The 16,057-nt window shown below is 61.5% G+C and overlaps 1 long non-coding RNA gene and 1 gene segment (V, D, J or C); one reads left to right on the top strand and one right to left on the bottom strand.

Moving 5' to 3' along the window:
• LOC710905 (immunoglobulin heavy constant gamma 1-like) overlaps positions 1-12,082 on the top strand; it is a 287,235-nt gene extending 275,153 nt beyond the window's left edge. Inside the window, 6 exon segments of the C gene segment in view lie at positions 4,862-5,155; positions 5,547-5,600; positions 5,719-6,048; positions 6,146-6,460; positions 7,761-7,891; positions 10,563-12,082. Coding sequence covers positions 4,862-5,155; positions 5,547-5,600; positions 5,719-6,048; positions 6,146-6,460; positions 7,761-7,891; positions 10,563-10,646 — 1,208 coding nt within the window.
• LOC144330500 (uncharacterized) overlaps positions 1-16,057 on the bottom strand; it is a 108,204-nt gene that overhangs the window by 72,852 nt on the left and 19,295 nt on the right. The window contains exon 2 of one of the 2 annotated variants that reach the window (XR_013396756.1): positions 13,146-13,472. This is a non-coding gene — a long non-coding RNA (uncharacterized LOC144330500). Of the gene's footprint in view, positions 1-13,145; positions 13,731-16,057 lie in introns of those variants that run through there. The other variant, XR_013396755.1, reaches the window with a different exon arrangement.

The following is a 16,057-nucleotide window of genomic DNA, read 5'->3' as shown; positions in this document are numbered from 1 at the left end:
GTCAACAGGGCAGGACGCACAAGAGGCTGACGGAGGCCTCCAGGACCACCGGGCTGGGATCACGAGGAACACACAGGATGCAGCAGAGCTGGCCATGGGGTGGTATCAGCATGAGCAGGACTGACCTGAGCTGAGGAGGCAGCAGAGCGAGGGAGGAGGAGAGGCCGCAGGTGAACGGAGGGGCTTGTCCAGGCTGGCAGCATCACCGGAGCCCAGGGCAGGGTCAGCAGTGCTGGCCGTGGGGCCCTCTTCTCAGCCAGGACCAAGGACAGCAGGTGAGCCGGGAGCAGAGCAGGGAGGGTGAGTGTGGCAGCAGCACGGGAGGGTGGAAGTGAAGGAGCCCAGAGGCAGACACAGGGACAGGGAAGGGACAGGGGCTGGGCTCAGAGCCAGCTGATGGGGCTGGGGCACCTGCTGGCGGGGAGCAGGGCTGTGGTCAGCAGCAGAGAGGAGGAGAGAGTGGTGCTGAGTGCATGGGTGGGAGAAGGGAAGAGTCCAGGGAGGCCCAGAAAGGCCCAGAGCACAGCAGGCCTGGAGTGAGAGAAGGGGCTGAGACTCCATGGGTTCAGGGAGCTGACAGGGAGTAATGGACAGGCTTCCAGAGCAGGAGCAGTGCCAGGACAGGAGGATGCAGGAGCTCATCCAGGAGGGGGACATGGGAAAGAGCAAGGGGCTCTGCTGGGGAGACCTGACTGGACACAGGGTGGCTCCACAGTGTAGGGAACAAGCCAAGTGCCGCAAAAACAAAAATGAGGCCAGAAAAAAGAGCCCAAACCTGGACACAGGGTGCCAGGACAGGCAGGGGGCAACAGTGGCCTGAGTGATGTTGCTGCCCCAGGTTGAGGGAGGGTAGAATGAGCAGGGGGCAGGCATTGGAGTTCAAGGGACCAGGACCGAGCCGCTGCAGGTGCATAGGGCAGGTGGGAGCAGGAGGACCAGGGCGCAGCTCCTGGAACTCAGGGGACCAGGACAGAGCATCTGAAGGTGAACAGGGGCTGGTGGGGGGCAGGATGCACAGGGGGAAGCCCCTGAAGCTCATAGAGCCAGGGCAGAGCAGTCGCAGATGAGAAGGGTTCAGTGGGAGATGGGCAAGCAGGGAGCAGCTCCTGGAGCTCAGGGGACCAGGGCAGAGCAGCCGCAGGTGAGCAGGAGCTGGAGGGAGGCAGGAGGAGCAGGAGGCAGCACCTGGAGTTCAGGGGACCAGGGGAGGGCATCTGAAAGTGAGCAGGGGCTGGTGGGAGGCAGGACAAGCAGGGGGCAGCCCCTGGAGCTCAGGGAACCATGGCAGAGCAGCCGCAGGTGAGGAGGGGCAGGTGGGAGGCAGGACGAGCAGGGGGCAGCCCCTGGAGCTCATAGAGCCAGGGCAGAGCAGTCGCAGATAAGAAGGGTTCAGTGGGAGATGGGTAAGCAGGGGCAGCCCCTGGAGCTCAGGTGAGCAGGGCACAGCAGCTGCAGGTGAGCAAGGGCTGGTGAGAGGCAAGACAAGCAGGGGGCAGCCCCTGGAGCTCAGGGGATCAGGGCAGAGCAGCCTCAGGTGAGCAGGGCAGGTGGGAGGTAGGAGGAGTAGGGGACAGCTTCTGGAGCTCAGGGGAGCGGGGGAGGGCATCTGAAGGTGAACGGGGGCCAGTGGCGGGCAGGATGACCAGGGGGAAGGCCCCAGAACTCGGGATCAGGGCGGAGCAGCCGCAGGTGAGCAGGGCTCAGGGGGAGGTGGGCAAGCAGAGGGCAGCTCCTGGAGCTCAGGGGATCAGGGCAGAGCATCAGAAGGTGAGCATGGCTGGTGGGAGGTGGGGGAGCAGGAGGCAGTCCCTGGAGCTCAGGGGACCAGGTAGAGCAGCCGCAGGTGAGCAGGGGCTGGTGGGAAGCAGGAGGAGCAGGAGGCAGCTTCTGGAGCTCAGAGCACCAGGGCACAGCAGCCTCAGGTGAGCAGGGGCTGGTGGGAGGCAGGAGGAGCAGAGGGCAGCCCCTGGAGCTCAGGGAACCAGGGCAGATCATCTGCAGGTGAGCAGGGGCTGGTGGGAAGCAGGAAGAGGAGGGGGCAGCTCCTGGAGCTCAAGGGACCAGGGCTGAGCAGCCGCAGGTGAGAAGGGGCAGGTGGGAGGCAGGAGGAGCAGAAGCCAGCCCCTGGAGCTCAGAGAACCAGGGCAGAGCAGTCGTAGATGAGCAGGGCTCAGGGGGAGGTGGGCAAGCAGAGGGCAGCTCCTGGAGCTCAGGGGATCAGGGCAGAGCATCAGAAGGTGAGCATGGCTGGCGGGAGGCAGGACGAGCAGGGGGCAGCCCCTGGAGCTCCGGGAGCCAGGGCAGATCGTCCACAGGTGAGCAGGGGCTGGTGGGAAGCAGGAGGAGCAGGGGGCAGCTTCGGGAGCTCAGAGCACCAGGGCACAGCAGTCTCAGGTGAGCAGGGGTAGGTGGGAGTCAGGAGGAGCAGGAGGCAGCCCCTGGAGCTCAGGGGACCAGGTAGAGCAGCTGCAGGTGAGCAGGCGCCGGTGGGAGGTAGAACAAGTAGGGGTTAGCTCCTGGAGCTCAGGGGACAAGGGGATAGCATCGGAAGGTAAGCAGGACTGAGGCTCAGCCTCAGGGAGCCAGGACAGAGCAGCTGCAGGTGAGCAGGGCCGGTGGGAAGCAGGGGGAGGAGGTGGGCAGCCCCTGGAGCTCAGAGAGCCAAGGCAGATCACCCGCACGTGAGCAGGGGCTGGTGGAAATCAGGAGAAGCAAGGGACAGGCACTGGAGCTCAGAGGACCAGGGCAGAGCAGCCGCAGGTGAGGAAGGGCAGGTGGGAGGCAGAATGAGCAGGGGGCAGCTCTTGGAGCTCAGGAGACCAGGGCAGAGCAGATGCAGCTGAACAGGGGCAGGTCAGGGCAGGAGGAGCAGGCGGCAGCTCCTGGAGCTCTGGGGAACAGGGCAGACCCGCTGCAGGTGAGCAGGGCTGGTGGGAAGCAGGGGGAGCAGGTGGGCAGCCCCTGCATCTCAGAGAGCCAAGGCAGATCACCCGAATGTGAGCACGGGCTGGTGGGAATCAGGAGAAGCAAGGGGCAGGCACTGGAGCTCAGAGGACCAGGGCAGAGCAGCCGCAGGAGAGGAAGGGCAGGTGGGAGGCAGAATGAGCAGGGGGCAGCTCTTGGAGCTCAAGAGACCAGGGCAGAGCAGATGCAGCTGAACAGGGGCAGGTCGGGGACAGGAGGAGCAGGCGGCAGCTCCTGAAGCTCTGGGGACCAGGGCAGACCCGCTGCAGATGAGCAGGGCCGATGGGAGGCAGGACAAGCATGGGACAGGCAGCAGAGCTCAGGGACAGCAGCCACAGGTGAGCAGGCCGGTGGGAGGCAGCACTCAGCTTCTACACTTTGGCAGGAGCTGGGCAGTTGCTGGCAGCCAACAGCTGAGGGCTGCTGAAAGCACAGTGCAGCCTCCTGGTGCAGGGAAGCGGGTGTGAGCCCATCCCACTGAGCAGTTGGCAAGGGTGAGCTGGGATGGAGAAGGGAAAGCATTCCAGGGCTCAGGGCTCAGCTCACAGGCAGAGGCAGGTCTGGATGCAGGGGAACGTGTGCTGAGACCAGGGCTGGCCCCAGTGGACCTGGGGTTGGTGCTCCGGAAGGAACAAGATGGGCTGCCAGGAGCCAGGGCCACCAGCACAATGAAGCTGAGTGGAGGTGGTGCAGGGCAGTGTACTAGCACAGGGGAGCCAGAGGGGCCCGTTCACAGCCTGGGCAGAGTCGGCCAGAGCCTGTGGTGCAGGTGAGGGGAAGGGGTAGTGAGCAGGGCCCTGCGGCTGAGCAGAGGGGATGGCCTGGCTGGGGGCAGGGAACTTAGCTTCCTCAGAGGTCAGGGCACACCTGACCTGCCGTGGGACTCCAGGGCCACTGGGCCAGTGGCAGAGACATGGGGCCTCCCTGTGGCCTGAGGGTCCTGGCGCCATGCAGGGTGGGGAGGGCCAAGGGCAGGTGCAAGGCTCCTACCTGTGCGGGGGGGCCTGGGCTGAGCCCAGCAGGGACCTTGCCGGGTGAAGCTCTGGAGAAGGAGGAGGTGGGCTGGTGGCCGAGAAGGCCAGGCCAGGGCTGGGAGGGTGAGGGTGTGGGGACTCAGCCTCCGGAAGTAATGGAGGACACTGGGGAGGCAGGGGGCATCGATGCACTCAGGGCCCTGACCTGGGCTGGTACACACTGGGGCTAAGGGGAAAGGGGGGAGATGCTGAGGAGGGGGCTCCCGGGGGCTATTCCAAGGCAGGAGGTTCCAGGGCCCTGGGGCTGAGGGTGCCGACCCTATGCAGTGTCTGGCCCCTCTGCTGCACAGAAAAACAGGGCCCTGGAGGGCAGAGGGCAGGCTATGACCAGGGCCCTGGGCAAGTCAGGCCCACTCACTAGGGGAGGGCCACGCTGGGGCGGCAGGGTCAGGGGCTGCAGGGGCCTCGGGGGACCCACGAGAAGCCCTCTGAGAACAGTGGCCACTGGTCAAGCCAGGCACCCATAAAAGGCTGGAGTGGGGCCGACGGGCATGAGCCGTTCCTGAGGTGGCACCGATGGCCAGAGCCGAGGCCAAGCTAGAGGCCCTGGGCTGTGCTGACTCCCTGCAGACACAGAGCACTAACCCGGCTGCCCAGCCCCGCCTCCTAGGCTGCAGGGGTGCCTGCAGAAGGGCACCGCAGGGCCGCCACTCCTGCAAGCCTTCTGGGGCAGGCTGGGCCTGACCTTGCCTTTGGGGCAGGGAGGGGGCCAAGGTGAGGCAGGTGGCACCAGCCAGGTGCACACCCAATACCCATGAGCCCAGACACTGGACCCTCGCTGAGAGACAAGAACGGAGGGGCCTCTGCGCCCTGGGCCCAGCTCTGTCCCACACCGCAGTCACATGGCGCCACGTCTCTTGCAGCCTCCACCAAGGGCCCATCGGTCTTCCCCCTGGCGCCCTCCTCCAGGAGCACCTCCGAGAGCACAGCGGCCCTGGGCTGCCTGGTCAAGGACTACTTCCCTGAACCCGTGACCGTGTCGTGGAACTCAGGCTCCCTGACCAGCGGCGTGCACACCTTCCCGGCTGTCCTACAGTCCTCAGGGCTCTACTCCCTCAGCAGCGTGGTGACCGTGCCCTCCAGCAGCTTGGGCACCCAGACCTACGTCTGCAACGTAAACCACAAGCCCAGCAACACCAAGGTGGACAAGAGAGTTGGTGAGAGGCCAGCGAGGGAGGGGGGCTGTTTGCTGGAAGCCAGGCTCGGCCCTTCTACCTGGACAAACCCTGGCTGTGCAGCCCCAGCCCAGGGCAGCAGGGCAGGCCCCGTCTGTCTCCTCACCCAGAGGCCTCTGCCCACCCCACTCGTGCTCAGGGAGACGGTCTTCTGGCTTTTTCCACCAGGCTCTGGGGAGCCACAGGCTGGATGCCCCTACCCCAGGCCCTGCACACACAGGGGCAGATGCTGTCCTCAGACCTGCCAAGAGCCATATCTGAGAGGACCCTGTCACTGACCTAAGCCCACCCCAAAGGCCAAATTCTCCACTCCCTCAGCTCAGACACCTTCTCCCCTCCCAGATCCCAGTAACTCCCAATCTTCTCTCTGCAGAGATAAAAACATGTGGTGGTGGCAGCAAACCTCCCACGTGCCCACCGTGCCCAGGTAAGCCAGCCCAGGCCTCGCCCTCCAGCTCAAGGTGGGACAGGTGCCATAGAGTGGCCTGAGTCCAGGGACAGGCCCCGCCTGGGTGCTGACATGCCCACTTCCATCTCTTCCTCAGCACCTGAACTCCTGGGGGGACCGTCAGTCTTCCTCTTCCCCCCAAAACCCAAGGACACCCTCATGATCTCCCGGACCCCTGAGGTCACATGCGTGGTGGTAGACGTGAGCCAGGAAGACCCCGATGTCAAGTTCAACTGGTACGTAAACGGCGCGGAGGTGCATCATGCCCAGACGAAGCCACGGGAGACGCAGTACAACAGCACATATCGTGTGGTCAGCGTCCTCACCGTCACGCACCAGGACTGGCTGAACGGCAAGGAGTACACGTGCAAGGTCTCCAACAAAGCCCTCCCGGCCCCCATCCAGAAAACCATCTCCAAAGACAAAGGTGGGACCCGCGGGGCGCGAGGGCCATGTGGACAGAGGCCGGCTCGGCCCACCCTCTGCCCTGGGAGTGACCGCTGTGTCAACCTCTGTCCCTACAGGGCAGCCCCGAGAGCCTCAGGTGTACACCCTGCCCCCGTCCCGGGAGGAGCTGACCAAGAACCAGGTCAGCCTGACCTGCCTGGTCAAAGGCTTCTACCCCAGCGACATCGTCGTGGAGTGGGAGAGCAGCGGGCAGCCGGAGAACACCTACAAGACCACCCCGCCCGTGCTGGACTCCGACGGCTCCTACTTCCTCTACAGCAAGCTCACCGTGGACAAGAGCAGGTGGCAGCAGGGGAACGTCTTCTCATGCTCCGTGATGCATGAGGCTCTGCACAACCACTACACCCAGAAGAGCCTCTCCGTGTCTCCGGGTAAATGAGTGCGACACCCGGCAAGCCCCCGCCCCCCGGGCTCTCGGGGTGGCACGAGGATGCTTGGCCCGTACCCCGTGTACATACTTCCCAGGCGCCCGGCATGGAAATAAAGCACCCAGCGCTGCCCTGGGCCCCTGCGAGACTCTGATGGTTCTTTCCGCGGGTCAGGCCAAGTCTGAGGCCTGAGGGGCACGAGGGAGGCACAGCGGGTCCCACTGACCCCACACTGGCCCAGGCTGTGCACGTGTGCCTGGGCCACCTAGGGTGGGGCTCAGCCAGGGGCCGCCCTCGGTGGGGCTGGGGGCTTTGCCAGCGAGGCCCTCCTTCCAGCAGCAGCTGCCCTGGGCTGGGCCACCAGAAGCCTAGGAGCCCCCTGGGGACAGGCACACAGCCCCTGCCTCTGTAGGAGACTGTCCTGATCTGTGAGCTCCCTGTCCTCAGACCCCCTGCCCACTCGGGGGCATACCTAGTCCATGTGCGTAGGGACAGGCCCTCCCTCACCCATCTGCCCCCACGGCACTAACCCCTGGCAGCCCTGCCCAGTCTTACACTCGCATGGGGACATAACCGACTCCTGGGGACATGCACTCTCGGGCCCTGTGGAGGGACTGGTCCAGATGCCCACACACACACTCAGCCCAGACCCATTAAACCCCGCACTGAAGTTGGCCAGCCACACAGCCACCACACACACACACACGCACACGCCTCGCACAGAGCCTCACACGGGCGACCTGCACAGCACCCAGACCACAGCAAGGTCCCCGCACACGTGAACACTCCGCGGACACAGGCCCCCACGAGCCCCACGCAGCACCTCAAGGCCCACGAGCCACTCAGCAGCTTGTCCACATGCTGACCAGCTCACACAAACCCAGCCCTCCTCTCACAGCAGAGCCCCTGCAGCCGCCGCACACACATAGCCCCCACACACAGGGGAACCCACGCCACATCGCGTCCCTGGCTCTGGCCCACTTCCCAGTACCGCCCTTCCCTGCAGCTGGGGTCACCTGAGGGGTGGGCTTCACCATCCTCCTGCCCTCTGGGCCTCAGGGAGGGACACGGGAGACGGGGAGTGGGTCCTGCTGAGGGCCAGGTCGCTATCTAGGGCCGGGTGTCTGGCGGAGCCCCGGGGCCGAAGCTGGTGCACAGGGCGGGCAGCTGCGGGGAGCTGACCTCAGGACACTGTTGGCCCATCCCGGCCGGGCCCTACGTCCTGGGCCCCGCCACAGAGGGAATCGCCCCCAGAGGCCCGAGCCCAGCGGGACACGGCACTGACCACCCCCTTCCTGTCCAGAGCTGCAACTGGAGGAGAGCTGTGTGGAGGCGCAGGACGGGGAGCTGGACGGGCTGTGGACGACCATCACCATCTTCATCACACTCTTCCTGCTAAGCGTGTGCTACAGTGCCACCGTCACCTTCTTCAAGGTCGGCCGCACGTTGTCCCCAGCTGTCCCTGACACTGTCCCCCATGCTGTCACAAACTGTCCCTGACACTGTCCCCCAGTCTCTCAAACTGTCCCTGGCACTGTCCGCCACGTAGTCCCCACCTGTCTAACAGTGTCCCCCAGGCTGTCTCCACCTGTCCCTGACACTGTCCCCCATGCTGTCCCCACCTGTCCCTGATACTGTCCCCCATGCTGTCACAAACTGTCTCCTACACTCTCCCACAGGCTGTCCCCACCTGTCCCTGACGCTGTCCCCCACTGTCTCACAAACGGTCCCTGGCACTGTCCCCCACGCTGTCCCCACCTGTCCAACAGTGTCCCCCAGGCTGTCTCCACCTGTCCCTGACACTGTCCCCCATGCTGTCCCCACCTGTCCCTGATACTGTCCCCTATGCTGTCCCCATCTGTCCCTGACACTGTCCCCCACACTGTCATAAACTGTCCATGACATTGTCCCCCACTGTGTCCCCAGCTGTCTCTGACACTGTGCCCCAGGCTGTACCCACCTGTCCAACAGTGTCCCCCATGCTGTCTCCACATGTCCCTGATGCTGTCCGTCATCCCTGACACTGTCCCCCATGCTGTCCCCACCTGTCCCTGACACTGTCCCCCATGCTGTCCCCACCTTTCTCTGATGCTGTCCCCCACACTGTCCCCACCTATCCGCAACACTATCCCCCATGCTCTCCCCACCTGTCCCCAACCCTGTCCAACACACTGTGCCCACCAGTCCCAGACACTGTAGGCCACACTATCCCCACCTGTCCCCAACAGTGTCCCCACGCTGTTTCCTCCTGTCCCTGACACTGTCCCCATGCTATCTTCTCCTGTCTCCTCCTATCCCTGACACTGTCCCCCATGCTGTCCCCACCTGTCCCCAATACTATCCCCCACACTGTCTCCCTGATGCTGTCCCCCACACTGTCCCCGGTCTCTGACACTGTCCCCCATGCTGTCCCTACCTGTCCCCAACACTGTCCCCCATGCTGTTCCCTCCTCTCCCTGATAGTGTCCCCCACACTGTCCCCACCTGTCCCCGACACTGTCCCCCATGCTGTCCCCAACACTGTCCCCCATGCTGTCCCCACCTGTCCCCAACACTGTCCCCTCCTCTCCCTGTGTCCCCCACACTGTCCCCACCTGTCCCCACTGTCCCCCACACTGTCCCCCATCCCCGACAATGTCCCCCACGCTGTTTCCTCCTGTCCCCTCCTATCCCCAACACTGTCCCCCATGCTGTCCCCACCTGTCCCCCACACAGTCTCCACCTATCCCTGACACTGTCTCCCACTCTGTCCCCTAAAATCCCTGACACTGTCCCCCATGCTGTCCCCAACACTGTCCCCCATGCTGTCCCCACCTGTCCCCAACACTGTCCCCTCCTCTCCCTGACAGTGTCCCCCACACTGTCCCCACCTGTCCCCAACACTGTCCCCCATGCTGTCTCCTCCTGTCCCCAACACTGTCCCCCACACTGTCCCCACCTGTCCCCAACACTGTCCCCCATGCTGTCTCCTCCTGTCCCCAACACTGTCCCCCACACTGTCCCCACCTGTCCCCAACACTGTCCCCCATGCTGTCCCCATCTGTCCCCAACACTGTCCCCCACACTGTCCCCACCTGTCCCTCTGACACTATCCCCCATGCTGTCCCCTCCTGTCCCCACCTGTCCCCTACACTGTCCCCCATGCTGTCCCCACCTGTCCCCACTGTCCCCCACACTGTCCCCCATCCCCGACAATGTCCCACACGCTGTTTCCTCCTGTCCCCTCCTATCCCCAACACTGTCACCCATGCTGTCCCCACCTGTCCCCCACACAGTCTCCACCTGTCCCTGACACTGTCTCCCACTCCGTCCCCTACAATCCCTGACACTGTCTCCCATTCTGTCACCTACAGTCCCTGACACTATCCCCCACGCTGTCCCCTCCTATATGCAACACTGTCCCCCACACGGTCCCCACCTGTCCCCGACACTCTCCTCCATGCTGTCCTCACCTGACACTCTCCCCCACACTGTCTCCACCTGTCCCTGACATTGTCCCCCATGCTGTCCCTACCTGTCCCCAACACTCTCCTCCACACTGTCCTCACCTGTCTCTGACACTCTCCCCCACAGTGTCTCCACCTGTTCCTGACACTATCCCCCACGCTGTTGCCTCCTGTACGCAACACTGTCCCCCACGATGTCCCAGCCTGTCCCCGACACTCTCCTCCATGCTGTCCTCACCTGTCTCTGACATTCTCCCCCACACTGTCTCCACCTGTCCCTGACACTGTCCCCCAGGCTGTCCCCACCTGTCCCCGACACTGTCCCCCATGGTGTCTCCGCCTGTCCCTGACACTGTCCCCAGTGTAATCTCCACCTGTCCCTGACACTGTCCCCCAGGCTGTCTCTACCTGTCCCTGACGCTGTCCCCACACTGTCCTTGACACTGTCTTCTGTATTGTCCACATGATGTCGGTGCCCTGGCTCTGCTCTCCATGTCCAACCCTCAGAGTAGGCAGTGGTGTGGCTCTGGCAACTGGGTGCCCTGAAGGGCGGATGGGCCTCGGGGGCAGGGCTGTGGCCTGGGTAGCCTGAGGGATGGGTGGGCCCCCGGGGGCAAGGCCGTGGCCTCACTCACCCCTGTGCTGTGCCTTGCCTACAGGTGAAGTGGATCTTCTCCTCGGTGGTGGACCTGAAACAGACCATCATCCCCGACTATAGGAACATGATCGGGCAGGGGGCCTAGGGTCACCCTCTGTGGGGTGTCCAGGGCCACCCAGACCCCACACAGGAGTCATGGGCCATGCTCAGCCACCACCCAGGCCACACCTGCCCCCTGACCTCACTGCCCTCAACCCCATGGCTCTCTGGCCTCTCAGTCACCCTCTGACCCCTGACACGCCCCCCTTCCAGACCCTGTGCATAGCAGGTCTACCCCAGACCTCCACTGCTTGGTGCATGCAGGGCACTGGGGGCCAGGTGTCCCCTCAGCAGGACATCCCTGCCCTCCAGCCCGCCAGGTGCTCACACAAAAGGAGGCAGCGGCCGGCATACCAGGCGCCCACCCAGGCAGGAGCTGGCCCTGGAGCCACCCCCGTCCACGCCAGCCTCCTGAACACAGGTGTGCTTTCCACATGGTGAGTGGGAGCATCAGCCACCAAGGCGGGGAAGCCACAGCACCATCAGGCCCTGTTGGGGAGGCTTCGGAGAGCTGCGAAGGCTCAGTCAGACGGCCTTCCTCCCAGCCCGCAGCCAGCCGCCTCCATTCTGCACTCCTTGGAACTCCTGACATGAGGAATGAGGTTGTTCTTATTTCAAGCCACGCACGCTGCTCTCCGGCTCCTGGGAAGAAGCCTCCCATGGAACAGGGTCTCGGTGCCAGCACCGCCCCTTGGCTGCCTGCCCACGCTGCTGGATTCTTGGGTGGAACTCGACCCACAGGGACAGCCAGCCCCAGAGTCTGCACTGGGAGAGGAGGGACCGGGACCAGGGCCAGGCCCAGGACACGGCCACCTCCCACCCACTCCACTCCGCCAAGATCACTCAGAGAAGAGCCTGGGCCACGTGGCTGCTGCAGGAGCCCTACAGGGCAAGGGTGAGGACAGCCCAAGAAAGGGGTGGGCATCTGCCCAGACAGGTCTGCCAGAGGAGGCCTGGTGACCAGGTCCCAGGCAGGCAAGACTCAGCCTTGGTGGGTCCTGAGGACAGAGGCAGCCCCAGAGCACCGGGGAGAGAGGTGGAGGGACACCAGGAGAGCCAGGAGCGTGAACACAGCGGAACTCATCACAGAGGCTTAAGTCCAGCCCCAAGTCACGTGCAGCAGGAACAAGCAGCCACTCTGGGGCAGGAGCTGGAGGCGAGACGGCAAAGAGGGTGCCCGCAGCCTGGGGAGAGCGGGGCTGCCGGCCACGACTGCTGGACAGAGGCTCCCACGCTCTGCTGCCCGCGTCACGCCGTTCGGTGAATGTCACGCAGAGTCTGCAGACAGGAAGGGAGGCACGAGCGGGAGCGCGGCAAGCGCCTGCCTCGGCCGTCAGGGAGGACTCCCGGGCTCACTGGAAGGAGGTGCCACGATTTCAGCTTTGGTAGCTTTTTTCTTCTTTTAAATTTTCTAAAGCTCATGAATTGTCTTTAATGTTTCTCGTTTTTGATGACAATAAAATATCTTTTTAAAATCTTGTACTTTGTGATGGGAGCAGCCTTCCTGTGTTCACGCGCGTCCTGCGCCCGGTGCAAAGCAGAGTCAGGAGGCAGCTGGTCGAGCTGCACCTCGGGGGCTCCCTGCACACGCCCCCCGCCTCGGCCACACGCACTGCCCACGCGGCCCTCCCTGGCCCCTGTCACTACATGGACCCCGGGGCTTCTCCTCTTGCCTACGTGGATGCAGTTTCTCCTCCTGCTGGGCACGGTGCTGCCTGCCCTGGTCACTCTGCATGGGGCAGGGCTTCCAGGACAAGCTGGGCTGGGGCCTGGGAGCTGGCTCAGACTGGCCAGGCAGAGCCACACAGAGGGCCTTCCAGAATCAAGAGGTGGGTGTCAGATCTGTGTGAGTCAGCTCAGGACCACAGAGGGGCGGCTCGCACCGCAGACCTGGATCCTCCCAGGCCTAGAGACCAGGAATCTGAGATGGGGATGCAGGCAGGGCTGGTTTCTCTCAAGCCCTCTCTCCTTGGCTTATACACACCGTCTCCTCCCTAGGTCCTCACATGGCCATCCCTCTGTGTGCCTGTGTCCTAAGCTTCTCTTCTCAGAAGAACACACATCAGATTAGATTCACCTCATAGGAATGTAATGACCTCTGTAAAGACCCCATCTCCAAATACAGTCACATTGCGAGGCCGGGGATTAAGACTTCAATATATGAATTTGTAGGGGTCACAATGTAACTCATAACAGTCCATACTCTGGCCCCCCAAAATTCATGTTCTTCTCACATGAAAAATACATTCATCCTAATCTCAGCATCCCCCAAACTTAGCCCTTTCAGCATCAATTCTCAGCCTGAAATCTCATCAAAATATCACCTTGATCAGGTATGGGTGAAACCTGGTGTGATTCATTCCGGGGTAAGATTCAGCCCATAAGAGACACGTTGGGTGCCAGAAACAAGGACCAGGCAGGAGAGGCAGAGGTGGAGACAGGCATTTTCAAAGATAAAGCTGGGCACTAGGTCATGTAGCAAGGACCGATTTTCAACAGAAATAACTATTGCAACAGAAGAAAGTCCGGCAAGACCTGAACTCACCTCCATCTGTGCAGAGGCGACAGCCTTGTAAAGGGAGACGGTACGGGGAGCAGCGAGGGTGCTCGGGGCTCAGGCGTCGGGGAAGGGAAAAGTTGCCCAGCGCTGGTCAGCGTCCCTGGGATGGGGCCCGCTGTGTCCGCGCCGGCCACTGTTGAGGTCAGGATTCTGTCCTCCCAGAGCCTGGAGACACCGGCCCCATCTTCCCAATGGGGACACTTCAGGGAGTGGCTCCCAGGTCCCGAGAAAGACCCTCCTGGGTCACAGGAAATGCACAGACATCGGGAACGGACAGAAGGACGTGTGGTTGCAGCCCTTTCAGCAGACGCCCTGAGAAAGGGAGGTCGGGGTTGGAGCAGTCAGTCAGTTCTGGTGCACGGAGCTTTCTCACGCAGGTGTTGACGGGGCAGGGGTCGGCCTAGGGGTGCGGCCAGAAGCTGTTAGACACTGTTAGTGTCTGCTCAAGTCTTTACGAGCCAAAGCTGAGGCCGAGTGGAGAGGCTCCAAGGAGCCTGGCTGGAACTCAGTCAAGGAGATGGTCTTGTTACCGAGGTGGCTGCGGTGGCTGGGCTAGGAAATGCCATCGGAGTTTCCTGTGGCAGGAGAGAGACCATCTCACCCAGGAAAAGGGGAGTGGTTGGATTCGTTGGTGTGGCATCGAGCAGCAGGAGCTGCACCAAACACAGAGTTGGGGTGAAATCCCCAGACTCCAGGCCCTGCGGTGCCGTGGGAGGCCTCACCGCTGGAGGGTGGGCTCCAGGGGGCCTGGCCTGAACCGGGTGCTGAAGCCCAGCCCTTTAACTCCCAGGACACACTGCTGCAGCCGCGAGGGGGTGAGGGAGACAGCACCTGGGGTCAGGGCGGGCAGCTGCTGCCTCACCGGCTCTATCCGAAGCCCAAGGATGGCGTCCCAGAGATGCAGGAGAGCTTTGCCCAGAGAACGAGCCAGCCTGCAGGGACCCTGCTGGACAGGTCTCCACACTCTGCCCTTCAAGCAGGTGCTCTGGTGGGGTGGGCTCCAGTCCACCATCTGATGACAGACGGCCTGGCCAGGCTAAGGAAAGGAAACCCAGGACAGTGCTGGGCGCTGCGTCATTCCGTGCCCTGAGCAGGCCGAGTTGGGAAGAAGCAAATGCTCCATGCAGCTCCTGCCCAGTGCAGGGCCTGTCACCTGGAACAGGTTCCCTGGGGAAATTGGGCCCCTCCCTGAGGCACCCGGGCCCTACCTCCCACTTTCTACCTGGGACTGAGCATCCTCCAGAGGGCCGGCCCTCCTGGAACAGCCCTCCTGTAGGAACACCATGGCCAGCCCCAAGACACCCCCTCAACTCTCCAGAAAGGCTGCACTGTTGGCGGCCCCCGCACACCCCCCAGCCATCCATGCCGTGATGTAACATGACATGGTGTGACGTGGTGTGATGTCCCTGGTGTGACAGGGTGTAATGTGGCGTGATGTGACAGGACATGGTGTGATGTGCTATGATGTGGTATGACAGAGTGTGACATCCCTGGTGTGACGTTGTGTGATGTAGTGTGACATGGTGTAACGTCCCTGGTGTGACGTGGTGTGATGTTACATGGTTGGACATGGCGTGATGTGGTGTGACATAGTGGGTTCAGGTATGACATCCCTGGTATGATAGGGTATGATATGGTGTAAAGTGGTATGGTGTGATGTGGTGTGATGTCCTATGACACTGTGACATCCCTGGTGTGATGTGGTGTGACATAGTGTGATGTGGTGTGACAGACTGTGACATCCCTGGTGTGATGTGTGTGAGGTAGTGTGATGGGGTATGACATCCATGGCATGATGGGGTATAATATGGGATGATGTGGTATGGTGTGACATGATGTGATGTGATGGGACAGGGTGTGACATCCCTGGTGTAATGTGGTGTGATGCAGTGTAACAGTGTGACGTAGTGTGATGTGGTGTGGTGTGACATGATGTGATGTGGTTTGACATAATGTGATGGTGGGTGACATCCCTGGTGTGAATGGGTGTGATGTCGTTTGTTGGGGATGACGTAATGTGACGTGGTGTGATGATGTGCAACATTCTTGGTGTGATGGGGTGTGTTGTGGTGTGACATAATGTGATGTGGCATAAATCCCTGGTGTGATGGGGCATGATGTCGTTTGATGGGTGTGACGTAATGTGATGTGGTGGGATGGAGTGTGACATCTCTGGTGTGACGGGATGTGATGTGGTGTGACATGCGTGATGTGCTTGACACGGTGTCACATCCTTGGTGTGACATGATGCAGGTTACTAAGAGTTAAAATTCTAATTAATATATATAATTCTGTCTACAAAGTATACCACAAAAAAAGATGTTTTTTATTTTTAAAAATTATAAGAAAGGCATTTATAAATTATTTTTATTTCAAAAAATAATTATCTAATTTGGAGTTTGTTTAAAGGTTGTTTCAAAGCACAGATTTAAGAAAAACCTAAAAACAAGATAGAAAAGAACCACTCTCATCTGCCGCCATGTAAGACGTACCTGCTCCCCTTCCACCACGATTGTGTTTCCCAAGGCCTCCCCAGCCACGTGGAACTGAATTTAATCTACAAATAGAGTTGAGCAAGTAACTTTAAGGTATATGGACAATAATACCCTTTGCAGCATAAAGACCTGAAAACAAACTAAAGGCCCATCAGTGGGGAAATTGTTTCAATGAACCACAGAACACTCAGTGGAAAACTCCACAGCCATTAAAAAAGAATGAAGGGGGAGAGACCATCATGGTGGACAGGAGGCAGGGCTAGATTGCAGCTCCGACTGGGACGGACAGAGCACATGTGGAGGCTCGCGTCATGAATTTTAGCTCCAGAACAACTGCAGGAATAAATGAGGAATCCCAAGAGGACCCACAGACCATCTGAAGGAAGCACGCTGCTCCTGCAG

This window comes from Macaca mulatta, chromosome 7 (genome assembly GCF_049350105.2).
Source record: "Macaca mulatta isolate MMU2019108-1 chromosome 7, T2T-MMU8v2.0, whole genome shotgun sequence".
NCBI classification, from domain to species: Eukaryota; Metazoa; Chordata; class Mammalia; order Primates; family Cercopithecidae; genus Macaca; species Macaca mulatta.
Note: the sequence above shows the minus strand (reverse complement) of the source record. Positions and strands in the feature narration are given on the sequence as shown.